At 38.9% G+C, this 14315-nt stretch overlaps 1 protein-coding gene across 3 annotated transcripts in view; it reads right to left on the minus strand.

Annotated features, from left to right (window-relative positions):
* Positions 1 to 4616: 4616 nt before the first annotated feature.
* ZC3H13 (zinc finger CCCH-type containing 13) overlaps positions 4617 to 14315 on the minus strand; it is a 45504-nt gene continuing 35805 nt past the window's right edge. For 2 of the 3 annotated variants that reach the window (XM_030962654.1, XM_030962567.1), the window contains exons 16-20: positions 12965 to 13474; positions 9799 to 9954; positions 8990 to 9190; positions 5689 to 5852; positions 4617 to 5110 (exon numbers count right to left, since the gene is read on the minus strand). In XM_030962654.1, the coding sequence (XP_030818514.1) occupies positions 4940 to 5110; positions 5689 to 5852; positions 8990 to 9190; positions 9799 to 9954; positions 12965 to 13474 (1202 nt within the window). In that variant the 3' untranslated portion in view covers positions 4617 to 4939. The remainder of the gene's footprint in view (positions 5111 to 5688; positions 5853 to 8989; positions 9191 to 9798; positions 9955 to 12964; positions 13475 to 14315) is intronic. The other variant, XM_030962735.1, reaches the window with a different exon arrangement.

A 14315-nucleotide genomic window follows, 5' to 3' on the forward strand; every position in this document is an offset into this window, starting at 1 on the left:
TTTATAGAGTTTGATGGGACAAATTTTCTGGAGGCTAGTTGTTGAAGAAACTCCTCACATCTTGATGTTTGGTCACATTTTTGGAGCTTTACTTTGGAGTTTGGGGCTTTGCTTAGAGCTTTTTATTATTATTTTAACAATTAATTTGCCATTCTCAATTGCATCCAAATCCAAATTGCATCCCAAACCACCTTGGACACCCACACTGCCCACAATCCCTTACTCACTTTACAATGTGCACACCAAGACCAAGCATTTGGTACTATAACTTTGGGCCTCCAATTGGCATTAAAACAAAATCTTGCACAGTAAAAACAGCTGCTTTGTAAAAGGACCCTTTGAAAAACAGACTTTGACTGCTACTGCAAAACAAGAGGTTCCTGAACTCTTTTAGCTGGTAGCAAATTTGGAATTGAACACACAGGCTGTGTCCAGCTCCACTCAGCCTGTTCCCTCCTGAAGGGCATCCCTACAGGAGAATACAACTGTGTCAAGGCAATTCAAATAAAAGCCTTAATCTAGCAAAATTGTTTAAATCCTGCCTTTTGAGTACACTGTGCAGATGGCCTACTGTCAAAATCTTTATCTTCCTCCACCAGCTGAAGCAGCAATAGCCATAAAGTACTGTTTGGGATAATGAATGTGACACTACCCCAAGATACAGGTCACAGTCCCATTTGTGTCTCGAGGCTCTAAAAATCTGCTCTGCCTTTGAATCTGTTCTGGCTGTAGGAGCTGGGCCCAGCAGTTCATTGGGACAAAAGCCTGGTTCATGCACCAGCACAGGCACAGCTCGTTGTTCTGCAGCACCACGTGCCAGTGGCACCTCAGGGATGCTTAAAACTAATTTATCATCCAACTAGGCACAGCATGGGCTTAGCAGCAGAGAGGGCAGACGTCTCTAATCTGGTTCAGGGACTGCTTTAAAGTCGCTGCCACAGCTTAAAGGGAGAAACTGAGCAGGGAGAGATGCTTCTCCATGTTTTCAGACTTGAAGCCAGAGCACAAAGGGGCACCCAAGGCACACATTTAGCCCCACTGCCAGATACATTACAGGCTCTTGTGTATCCTCCTGAAGCCTTGCAAAATGTGAAATGTAGAACGTAAAATTCTTCTACCCATTCTTTTTCTGCACAGAATCAAGCTAGGAGAGAAATGAGGAGGAAGGAAAAGATGCAAGAAGACCTGTCACAGAAATGATGATCAATGCAGGGAAGGTGTGGAGGGTCCAAAGATTTGGAAGTCCTAAAGCAAGGTCTGCAATTCAGACAAGTTTCATGCCCTTTTCTAAAATTGGGATGTGGGTAATTCTCCTTTTCTTAAAGCTATTGCAAAACTACCTGATGACAGTTCTTATATTCCCTGCAAACTAAACATTATTTTAGTTAAAATTATGGAGACCAAAATACTCATACACAGGAACTTCACACTTAATAAGGGCTTTACCTTTACAGTAATTCCTGCCAGGTGAAGGGAAATGCTTGAAAAAAAAATCTTAGTGCTTCCCACAGGAGCACATGTTTTCTGCCAGTATTGTAACATACTTTTGCAGTCATAAGTGCTGCAAATTGAATAAAAGCGAAGGTGTGTAAGAGGCAATTTCAGCACTGCTATTTGTATAATCCCAGCAAATGATGGTACAGGTCAGCACTGGATTTGACAGGACCCTATCACTTCAGGAGATACTCATAGTAGCCCATCAGATCTACTTTATTTTGCATTTTCTAGGGTAATGTGAAATATTCTTCTCCAAACTAAGTGCATATATACACCTTGACTGTTTTACAGGAAGATGGTTTAAAGCTCAGTGTAATTAAATGCCACACCACTGATCTATTTTGTGTACTGTGGTCTTAGATAAGGCTGTTTCTATCAAATATTTTTATGTCTTTTAGAGACAGAGGTTAAAATAGGCTTTAACATAATTGGTAGCAATGATCTGATACTTTCAGCTTAAAGGCAGCATTACTATAGCTATAAAACAGGTGAGAACACATTTGACTGCTGAACAGAATTGGTTTGTTAACTCTTGCTCAGTTACTAGAGTGTTTAAGACATGTTATTTTTTATAAGCGTATAAAAAATCATCAATGACATCACAAATAATAGTTTGCAAGCTAAAAATGTCCAGCAAGTGAAAAACATAAAATGAAGTTTGGCCTGAGTCACATAATTTAGTAAGGATTAAAAAAAAAAAAGAAAGCAGAGATTTCTCACATTATTTATATTTGATATGAATACTATACACTGCTGCGTGGGCACTCAAAAAAATAGAACTAAAAACAGGACTAGAAACTTCCTCATGTCTTATTTAACAATTCTTTAAATGTAGTGGAAGAACATTTAGGCACTAGGTGTTACAGAAAGCATCGTAGTAAGAAATCTCTGTATTTGAATTGCATTGCTGTTCATAGTTAGGCCTTTGCCTGAAGCCAATACAACTGTCTGCAATCACAACAGATGTGAGACAGACCTGCTGTTAGCACACTCAACATCCCACCACAGTGTGCTGGTTCCAAGTGGAGAAAAAAGATAAGAAACTGATATAAAGTTGTCAAAAAATTTAGTGGTTCATAACTCATTCTCAACCTGTGTGAGAACAACGAAAGCAAGTTGCTCTGCAGCAATCCAGTATCAAGGTATAGCTATGGATTTTTTTTTATCCTCTATGAGCAGAATTCAAAGTAACAGTTCAAGTTTAATGCCAGGAAAAGTATAGAGGTGTATACAAAGACTTAGTCTGAGGTTTTAGAAGTCATGGTTTCATGTGAAGGACAACACAGACTACCTAAAGATACCTTACTGATATGATCCAAAGATCCCTCACCCCTTTTGTAATAAAACAATTCTTACAAAATTGAGCCCAGGCTTGACAAGTCCCTAGCATGCCTCTGAAATCTTAATAACCAGCAAAAACATAATTGGTCACTGCCTCTACAGCTAACATACAAAACCTCCTGAAACTCAGCAACTGTGAAACACCCTCGGGCTGCTGCATGGGATTGATCGGCCCTGATAATTAACAGAACGTAAAATTCATCATAGAACGTCCTGAGTTGGAAGGAACCTACAGGAATCATCCAAGTCAGACTCCTGGTGCTGCAGAGAACATCTGAGGAATCACACCATATGCCTGAAAGCCTTGTCCAAATGCTTCTTGAACTCTGTCAAGGTCAGTGCTGTGACCATTTCCCTGGAGAGCCTGTTCCAGGGCCCAACCACACTCTGGCTGAAGAATATTTTCCTGACATCCAACCTAAACCTCCCATCTCAGCTTCATGCTGTTTCCTCTGGTCCTGTCACTGGTCACCAGACAGATCAGTGCCTGCCCCTCCTCTTCCCCTTGTGAGGATGCTGAAGACCACAACGAGGTCTCTGCTCTCCTCCAGGCTGAATGGACCGAGTGACCTCAGCTGCTCCTCCTATGGTATCCCCTCAGGGCCCTTCACTATCCTCACTGTTTCCAAAACTGTCCCAATCACTCGAGGTGAGGCCACCCCAGCTCAGAGCAGACCAGGACAATCCCTCCCTTGCCCAGCTGGCCATGCTGTGCCTGATGCACCCCATGACAGGGTTGGCAGCCAGGGCACTCCTGACCTGCCATCAACCAGGGCCCCCAGGATCCTTTCCATGGGGCTCCTGTCCAGCCTTTCATCCCCAGTCTGTCCATACTTCCAGGGCTGTTCCATCCCAGGTGCAGAATCTGGCACTTGCCCTTGTTGAACTTCATATGGGTGGTGATTGCCCATCTCTAATTTACCGAGGTCTCTCTTCAGGGCCCCTCTGCCTTCCAGGGAATCAAGAGTTCCTCCCAACCTAGTATCACTGGGAAGCTTACTTAGCCCTTAATGAAGATGACGAAGAGCACAGGGCTGAGGATGGAGCCCTGTGGAACCCCACTAGTGACAGGTCACCACTCTGATGTCACCCCATTCACTATAACCCTGTGTACCTGACCCATGAGCCAGCTGCTCACCTAGTGCATCATGTGCTTATGCAGCTGTGTCCTGGATATCCCTTTTGTCCACAAGGATATTTGAGAGACAGTACCACTTTACTGAAATCCAAGAAGATTACATCAACTGGCTTTCCTTGATCAACCAAGTAGGGTTACCTTATTGTAAAAGGAAATCAGGTTTGGAAAGCAATTTCCACACAAAGCCCTGCTGGCTGTGACCAATGACCGCGCTCTTCTTCAGATGTTTTTCAATATGCACCAGTCAGTGCTTTTAAAAGCAGGCAGCATTTCCAAAATGCAGTTAGTCTCATAAGTATAGACACCTAAAACTGGTCATAAATAATTTCTGCAAGCTTTTTTTTTTTCTTTCTTTTTTTTTTTTTTAACTTTCTCTTTAATCAACAAAAAAGGGCAACTGGACTAGGTTTTTGTGTCCAGAAGGAATTCAAGGAAATTTCCTTTACATTAAAAACCTACGTTAAAGATGGAAAAGAGCTAGAGTTTGATCCAAATCCACACCAGAGGCTACTATAAGAAAGAGGATTTGGAAAAAAGAAGGCAAACAGACTCACAGCTATTTAACAAATTTCAGAAGTGTACTGAGGGACCAAGGTGGTGGTGGAAATACTCATTCATAATAAGGAAAAAGATACACCGACAGTTTTCCTCAGTTTAATATCATTTGATGTTATAAACTGCTAAACCGAGACATCTTCCCATTATTACACTTGATGCACCATAAAACAGCTTTATGTTACAGTGTAAGGTTCAATATTACAAAAATTGCAGAGACCTCCACACAGAAGTCTCAATTTTTCACTCCTATTCACATCTAAAACCAATACACTTAACTGTGTACAAATGGAATATTTTCTCTCATCTTCTAGAGCTGCTTTACAACCACCAGTTCTAAACAGCAACACCAACACTGGTAGCAAGAAATCAACTCAAAATCAAGAAAGTGCCACTGCAGCCATTTCCTCAAGTCACACACACTTCCTGCTGGAGAGCTGGCTGTGCAATTTTGCTGTCCTCTGTCTTTTCCTGCCCGGGAACCTGGCACACAGTCTTTCGTTTGAATAACCGTAGACTCAACCGTAACAAGTCGCTGTCCATTGCTGCAGAATTTGTGTAAGTTTGTTTTGTTGCACCCTGTTGAAATTGGAAGTGGAATTTTAAAAAAGGAAGAACTGAAAACAATGTCTTTTAATATGCAAACTGGGAAATTAACCTCAAGTACTCACAATAATTACACATTTAATCATACTAATCGTACCACTAGAAAAGACCTGGAGAATTAATGATTTTTCTACTAGCATACAAAATCATAAAACCCACTGCAGAAGTTTTAATTTTAACTTGGATTCTTACAATTCTTATAAAAGCACATGGAATCTTAAGCAAGAAAGTCATTCAACAGTCACCTTTGAAATAATATTTTACCTAACTATTTTTATTATGTATTCTCTAAATATAGAAAACGTATCTCCAGAATATAAACACCAAAATGATAAGAAACAGGAACTAGTTCTAGTCTCAAATTTAAATTAAGCTCTCATTTTACATAAAAAATAAATATCCTACAACCTCTCTAAATAAAAGTCAGTTTATTTAAAGGACCAGATCTGCTTCAGAACAACAAACACAAAAATTATCTCTCAGAGAAAAGCTCTGCTTAGGGTCATCTGTGCTCCCACACTTTGACCCAGCACTGTCAGCAGACCACTTGCCTTTTCATTCTTCATGAGCTGCTTCCGAATTGCAGAATCCCTGCGGAAGCAGAGTGCTTTGCAGCAAGGACCCAGATTGCTGAGAAGACCTGCTCTCTCTTCTTTCCGCCGAAGTGCAGCCATGTTCAGTGCTCCCAGTTCGTGCTCAAAAAGGTTTTCTGCATCTAGAAAGAATTGAGATTTGCAGAGATTAATATACACATGGTATTTCTGAACAGCACCATACCGCCATATGAATTTTCTTAACGTTTTACTATTTGTATTTCTGCCTTCTAAACAATATCGAGGTTTGGTAAAAAAAAGAGTATTTGAGTTTATAAAATAACATTAATAAATCCTATACCATTGAAAGGGAAGGATGGATACCCTTGTATTTAGTTTCAGCACAGGAAAGCAATATTGGGACAGCAATCACTGGGAAGCCTAAAAATCAAGTGACAGCTTTGGACAGAAGATGGGGTATGATTTATGGTCAGACATGTGACGGACAAAAGGTGTTTGCTTACCACTTGCATTAATCATAAAGCAGCCCAAGTTTCACTTCTTTGCAAGACATCAGGTAACTGTGCTAGTGTCAACACTGTTTTTGTATGGCTGTGCAGAAGTGAAACACAACTATCTAGAATAGTTTTTTCATTTATGGTGCATGAGCCTGGAGAACAAGTCAGTGGCTGCCAATGGACTACCCCTTCCTACTGGCTCACCTAAAGCATTTAACAGAACTCAAGGTGACAGGACCAGTCCTTCAACACATTTACCAGAAGAAACAGTGTGCAGAAAGAACACTTTTAGAAGAGATGGATCCTGAGGTGAATCTTGCCCTGCAACAAGTCTGTTTCTATGAAATGCAAAGACAAAAAGAACACACAGGGCTAGACTAGAGCTCATTGATTTATAGCCCTTTTACAATAAATAGGAAGACTGTCATGTAATAGACAAAAAGCTGGAAAGGTACATGGCTGAGTCCAATCCAGCTGCCTCTATATAGTAAAGCTGGGTGTTCAGCAGAGAATTTAACACCTCACTCAAGATGTGAAGAACCCTGGGGAATATACAGCAAAGCTAAAAAAAAAAAGCAAAAGCAAAGACTGCTTCAGCAGTTTAGCAGTATGAACACAGAAGAGGGCAAAGATGCATTTTTTAAACCACTCAGAACGTAAATGAAACTCAGTAGTTTTTAAACAAGGTGAAAAGAAACAAGAAAGTTACATGAAGTGAAGGGCAGGTTAAAGAGAACTGCACTGAAGTCAAAGACAACCTCAATGGACAATCAGAAAATGGAAAAGTGACAAGACACAAAAAGGCCACTTCAAAGGTAACATGGACAGCTTGCAGAGTCTTCTCAGATGCCAGATGCTTGCTGAGCATATCTGGCAAGTAAGCATGTCCACATCCTTAGAGGAACAATTGCATATAATAGAGGGCAAGTCAGCTAAAAATCTCAATACCATCACATAACATACTACAGATTTTTGGTTCCAAAGAAAAAATAATTTAAAAAGCACACCCTGAAACAAGGTATCATTTCCCTACTTTTTGTATTTAATAGTATTACCAGAAATACTTTGATTTGTTCCTCAACGAGCATGAAGATGGGAACACCAACCTCAGGAATAAGCCAGGGAGACAAATTATACAGCCATGAAGTCCAGAGAGAAAATGCTACATTTTCACTGTTACACACACTGAGCACACCTAGCTCAGACCCATTCAGTTTTCAGGGCACTGTATTTGTGCCTTTCTTTAGACTATATGCGCTGTGGCTGTGTAATCTCTATACAGAGAACATTCACCTGGCAGATTGCAGAGGAAGTATATACACTTGAAAGCCTACTGGCAGTGTAGGAACTCTGATGTGTGAGAGACTGCACACAGACCAAAGGGAAATCAAGAGAGGCACTTCAAATCCGCCATCCTCTCCAGAGCAAGCTTCTGCTGAACCCAAGTATACTTAAGACAGCCCAAAGGCAGTGCTGGAGAGCCTCCTATCATCACTAAGGACTTTATTTCTAGGGAAGCATGCAAAGATTGCTGAGATTAGTTCAGGAATCATTTTAAACAGCCGGGCGGAGTGATCCTGCAGTGCAATTGCTGTTGCAAGGAATCTCTGGTAAGAATTGTTGAAGTATACAGAGAAATTAAAGCTCACAGGGAGAGAGACACAGTTCATACCTTGACTATATCAGTTTATATGCTCAGGAAGACTCAGTATTTTATTTAACTCAAAAAAAACCAAACCAAAAAAACCCCAAAAAACCAAAAAAAGTAGGAGCAGGTGTAATAGCTCACAATTCATACAGTTAAATAATTTAAATGGCTCAGGCAAACAGTGACATTGGTGGAGACTAGCACAGATAAAAGTTTTGGACTTTTTTTTCCCCCCACTTATCTGAGACTGTGAGGTTCTCAGAACAAGACAACTGCATAAAGAATAATGAATAATAAAGAATAATGTAAAGTGAAAGGTATTGTTTCAAATTAAGAACTAGAATTTACCGAGTTAAAAAAACCATGAGCTCCAGAGATACCATTATTTATAAGCCACAATTTTCTAACATTTAGATCCTGCAATAATTTGCATAGAGGTCTTATAGAAAGCAAATGTTTCATAGTCCCAAAAGAACCATTTTACCATGCAAGTTGTTGTAAGCAGCTCAACTGGTTCCTGAGATGTGAAAGAGAAAAATTAGTATTTCTTCTCATGGAAAACCCCCTAACACTCAGAACTGTAGTAAACAGCACTAGTACAATTGATGCCTATCCCATTTGTCATGCGTGTCTTATGACATACACTTTGTTCAAATTCCAAACCTGTAAATTATTGTATTTCCCACTCTTAGTACAGGTATAATATACATATTTAACTTAGTGCCTTCATTCTGATCCAAAACCTCTATCTATTAATTCTAGAAAGGATCCTTAGAATGAAAATAAGAAATCTTGTTTCTTTCTTGAAATACTACTACTACGTAATAATACAGTTCACTGGAAAAGATATTTAGCTCTCTTAGAAACTGCTAATACACTTTAGGCTAGGAAAGCATGAATGGTCTCACAAAAAGAATATTCCACTAAGATAAAATCAATTTTGCTTCGCTTATTAGTCTAGACCCCCTCACCATTGCTGGAATCAAAACACTAATCTGACTAACACGCTACTGTATCACATTTATGTAATTTTCACAAAATATCCATTATACACTTTCTGTGGTCTTTGAAACCTAAAATAATGAACTAATGCACATTTCATAAGGACTTTTTCACTACACAAAAAGGACAGTTTAATCCCCACAGAAATTACCTTTAGGTTTTTCTAACACTCTCTGGCACGTCTCTTTTATTTTGGTGAAGAGCTCAGGTCCTGCCAATCGCTTGGAAATGCCAACTCTCAACATAACAGCACCTGGTGTGAATTTTAAGAGCGCAGCTCCAGGCTCACGTGGCTCTTTTGGCTGCTTTGGCATAAGACTGGACCAGTCTACATCTATAACATCCACTGGATCTGCAAAAACATTGACAGAGAATGAGTTATCACATCACCACCCCTTACTACAGCTGATTAATTTCACATGCTGTGCACATGGCTGTCTCCTGAAAGCAATATATATTAGATGAACATTGATCTGCAGACCTCTTGGACCTTACATGAAAGAATGTCAAAACTCACTTGGATGGGTGGAAAATGGCAGAAATACAAAAAGAAACAGAAATAAAAAGCTATATGGATTAAAAAAAACCAACCCACGCCTAATACTCTGCTTTATTTTTATTGCAATCCCTCTGTGAAAGGTTGCTCAGATCCTGCTTAGCCAGCAGGTTTGGAGATATTACTTGTGCATTCAGAAAAGTCACAGTACAACTGAACATGCTAAGATGGATTCAAATTAAATGCTCAGAAAGCTAGTTCACACAGCCCAGATTACCCAACTGAACTTAGGACAATTAGGCAATTCCATTCTTCCCAATGCACTTGGAAAGCATTCAAGCACAGACAGAATCTGCTCACAGACTGCACTCCTAATTCAGAAATACTGTCAACATCACAACAGCATTATATGCACACTGATCTAATCTTTATATTCAAATAATCACAAAAGGGGGTTGATATACTTTTACCAGGCATCTTCTCATCCTCCTGTTGATCCTCACGCTTTTCAGCATCACCTGCCAGAATTTCATCCAGTTCATCATCACTGATAGGCTCATATTCTCCAGCACCAGACCCGAGTGACTGCACATCATTAGTCTTTGCTTCATCCTCTCCTCCTACAGAGACAGACACATACTGTAGCTTTAAAGCCATCATATTTGTTTTTTAAACATGCTGTACACTGCCTGAAGACAAAAAGGCAAACAAACTAAACTGTTAGCTTTTAGGAACAAGTATATTCAACATAAAAACTGGTATTAACCCAGAGAAAGAATGGAGTTATACCTCCCATACACAATGCAGCAGCTTGAATTTTACATACACTGGTCAATTTTTTGGTGCAGTACAAGTCAAACTGCTAAGAGAAGGCCATTTTCACAACATACATGTTGATTATCTGATATCTGACATGTAGTTTATAATAATATTTTATAAAAATCTAAGTCAGTGCCACTAAGTCTTTCAGATGCTTTAGCACATTAATCTGAAATCAGGATTCAGTTCAAAGGTCCTAAAATAAGTAACAAAACTCCAAAATACAAAAGGTAACGGGTATCCTGAACGAAACAGTATGTACAGAATTTTAGACTCTTTGTAGCAGTCACAAGAAGAGCTTTTAGAAAGCCATGCCAAACTTCTTTTAGTTGTTACCCTCCTTTCCATCCACATACTATCTGCACACACAAATACATGTGCTGTATGTGGAAACATATTCCTTAGGACCTGTGAACACAAGAGACTCAAACACTGAATTCTGCAGTTCACAAAAGGGACATCCTCTCACCTCCAAGACTGAAAGATCTGACTCAAGCACTTAAAAATTCCATTGCTCCAAACTCAGGCTATATTACAGTTCTCCACCATGGGTACTAACAATGAGTTGTGCCACACAAACTGGACAGAATTGACAGAGATCCTCCTCTGCGAATGACTATTCTGATACCTTCCAGCTCCCTCAGCCAGAGTGAAACTGCTCCTATTTTAAGTTCCCCACCTGTTCTTTGGGGTTTTTTTCGGCTTGCTTTTGTGAGGGAAGAAAAAGTAGTAACCTCAACTAACCTAAAAATCAGCAAGGAAAAAGCAAGTAACAGACAAACCAGTAGAGCATAAACAAACTACTCAGACCTTTTGGCAATGCTTTGGAGGAAGCATACAGCATCTTAAATATTATTTAAGCCCATTCCTAAAGCAAACACATTAGGTTCAAAACATTAAGATAGTTTAGTAATATCCCGACATATTTTGTTAGGACAATATACAACAGTAATTTGCCCAAGTAAATACCACATACCTTCCTAACATCAGCCCATCTAACATGTTTTCTAACAAGTTTTTCCTTTTTAGAGCGGAGAATAAGGTGATCCACACTAGATTTCATTTTGTGTCTTATAACTTTAAATATTCACTGCCTGTAAGATCCATCTGCTGCATTCACACTGATATACCAGATACACTAGTTCACCAGTACTATGTGCCTGGACCCATTAAAAATTTACGGTATTAAGAAACTTAAAATAATACAATTCATAGTTCTCAATGTGTAATTTTTAAAAATTATTTTGTATTTTGAATTTCAAGTAAAAATTTGATAATTTCTACACTATCTTTTACCACTCTTATGTGGAAGTGTACTTTTATATTAATTCTGCATTAAAAACTCAACACACTCATCAGCTGAATGGAGCAATGTAAAGAAGAGTTACAAAGTAATGAAGATAATGAAATATACTAAACCTTAGAAAATCATAACCATGCTATATAGAATATGTTTTAATAAAATGGAATGCCATTAATATTTTACAAAATAGATTTTCCTAAAAAAAATAAGAAATCCTAAATATACCATAACGCCCTACAGATGATAACCTGCAGAGAATTTAGAACACAACCTTTGAAAAACAGACAAAAGAATACACAACAAAACTGAAAGGCTAGACCTAAGAACACATTTAACATGCACAGCCTATATGGTTACAGATGCCCTCTTGGATACAGGTCATGCACCCTAGAATGGCCTTTCATTACCTCTTTTCTCAAGTTACATGGTACCCTCAGATTTATCACACCATGCTTTTCCTCTAGTTTAAAAATAGTTAATTCTGTCTGTTGTAGCAAAATCAGGCTTTTCCAGGCTCATTTCAAATACTATCTTTGTCAAGTGCTTCCACTCCACAGATAATCTCCTTAAATGAAACTTTCCCAACAGAATCTCTCACCTCTAAAGACCACTTTGTTAGTAATCAGGTAAAAGACCTAAGTACTAAATATTCCTCACCATGCTCTTGAGACCAGCATTTGATTTAACTGCCCAAATTAACAATGAACACTACAGGTAATTCTTACTAAGAATGGCAAACACAATGAGCATAACCATAACACACGTCAGTTACTCTGGATTTAGACTCTTTCTTTTATGCTGTTCATGTAAAAGCACTTCACAACTCCCTATTCTTGCAACGCTCAAGCATCTAATCCATGTGACAAACTCTTAGGAATTTGTCAGTGTTTGCCCCGTTCTAAGCACACTTACCCCAGTATCATTACGGCCAGCAAAACGAAGCTGCATTTTCAGCTGATATTACTGAGATCACCTCAGATAAGGTTAGATCTGGAAAGATCTGTAAGATTACCTCAGGAGAGTTATTCTGGGACTACTGTGCCAAGCCATACATATGTTTCACCTACTAATCAGACAAACAGCTCTATGATAATTGGGCTCGGGCAGAAAAAAACCCTAAGAAACAGTTCCAAGTCCACATTCTTTCTTTTTCACTCATTACCCGTCACTCCCAAAATAAGAAATAGATCTTAAAATGATATAACAAGGCAATTAAGTTTTGGTGTTATCTTTTAGTAAACTGCTTATTCAGAAACATTGCATTTTTGTGAAATTATCTTGGATAATTTATGCTTCTTTGCCTCAAGACTTCTCTAGAAATTAAGAAACAGCACTAACATAACTAACAATAAGAAAGATGCTCATCAGATTTCTCTCATTGTCTCCTTCCACAGCAGAGAAGCTGAAGCCAATAAGCTTTTCAGTAGAAAACTATTCTATTTAGCACTACGCTGTAAGAGAAAGAATAAAACACTTGTTAGACCAGGTTCTTTCCCAGAATGGCTCACCTTCTAGACTCTCTACCTTTTCAGCCTCATTTCCATCTTCAAAGCCTTGTGAAGGTCCTAAATCTTTGTCTGTTTTCTCCTTCTCTGAAGCTGCTGAGTCCCGGCAAGCACCATCAAACTCCTTTTCGTGATCTCTGTCCAGTTTTGTTTCACTGTGCTTTGTTGATTCCTTTTGAGAGGAGATGTCAAGAGTTCTCTCTCTCTCTCTTTCAGCAGGATCAGGCAGCTGTCGGTCCCTCTCTCTCTCCAGCTCCCGTCTTTTCTCCCTATCCCTCTCTCGCTCCCTGAGCCTTTCTCGCTCCCGGCTCCTTGGCCAGTCCTTGTCCACATCTCGGTCCCAGTCCCTCTGTCTCCCCTCTCTCCTGTCTCTCTCTCGTTCTCGATCGTGGTCATGTCGATCTCGCTCCTGAAGCCTTTCCCTGCTATCAAAGGACCCGGATCTGGAATGAACCTGACGATCTGACTCAGGGGAACTTCTTCTTGAGCTGTGGCTTCTTGAATCTTGACGATCTGGATAAAAGATTATATATATAAGCATGAATATGACACATAAATGTAATACCATTTTACTAGACCAAAGCATTTTAAAGATTCAGGAAAGAAAATATACTTCTCAGAAGAAGCATCTTCAAATTAATAATGCTTTCACATTGCCTTAGAAGATTTAACCTTACATAAAAACACGAGGTAACTTTTGCCACTTCCAAAAAAGAATTTTAGCGGCTACTTTCTACTATGAGAGAAATCAACTGAAGGTATACAATCTTAACTCAGGAATTTAGGCATGGGGGGAAAAAAAAAAGAATCAACTCAAAATTCAAAATTTTTATAACATGTTTTCTAAAAGCTAGGAATGCCTTAGTTAACAAATGATGAATTCAGAAAAATAATTTTAGGAATGTAACCAGGAGAAGAACAGAGAGCCAAAATGCTTTTGGAAGAAGACATTTTTGTATTGATGCTGTTTCAGTTTTAAAATACTTTACCTATCGTTTTTTTTCACAGCAACTACACACATAAAAAAATGTGACTATTTTGATTTGCAATGAAGATGATTTCCATGTGCATTAAAAGTATGCCTAACAGGAACCATAAAAAATTTACCTAATTTGGCATAATTTCAGGAATTTCCATACCAAAATTAACACTAATCACTAAGTTAAGAACATTATTTAGATGATAAAATTACCTCAATGTTCTTTTAGGACAAGCATTTTCTCTATGAGGTTTTTCTGTCCTACAATTTACTTTATTTCCCAGACAGCACGAACCAAATCCAACTGAACGTTTTGGTGTAAACAAAATGGTAATCCTGCCTACTGAGAATCAGCTTTTCAAATATATTAACACT

This window comes from Camarhynchus parvulus, chromosome 1, assembly GCF_901933205.1.
Source record: "Camarhynchus parvulus chromosome 1, STF_HiC, whole genome shotgun sequence".
In the NCBI taxonomy this organism is placed as follows: domain Eukaryota; kingdom Metazoa; phylum Chordata; class Aves; order Passeriformes; family Thraupidae; genus Camarhynchus; species Camarhynchus parvulus.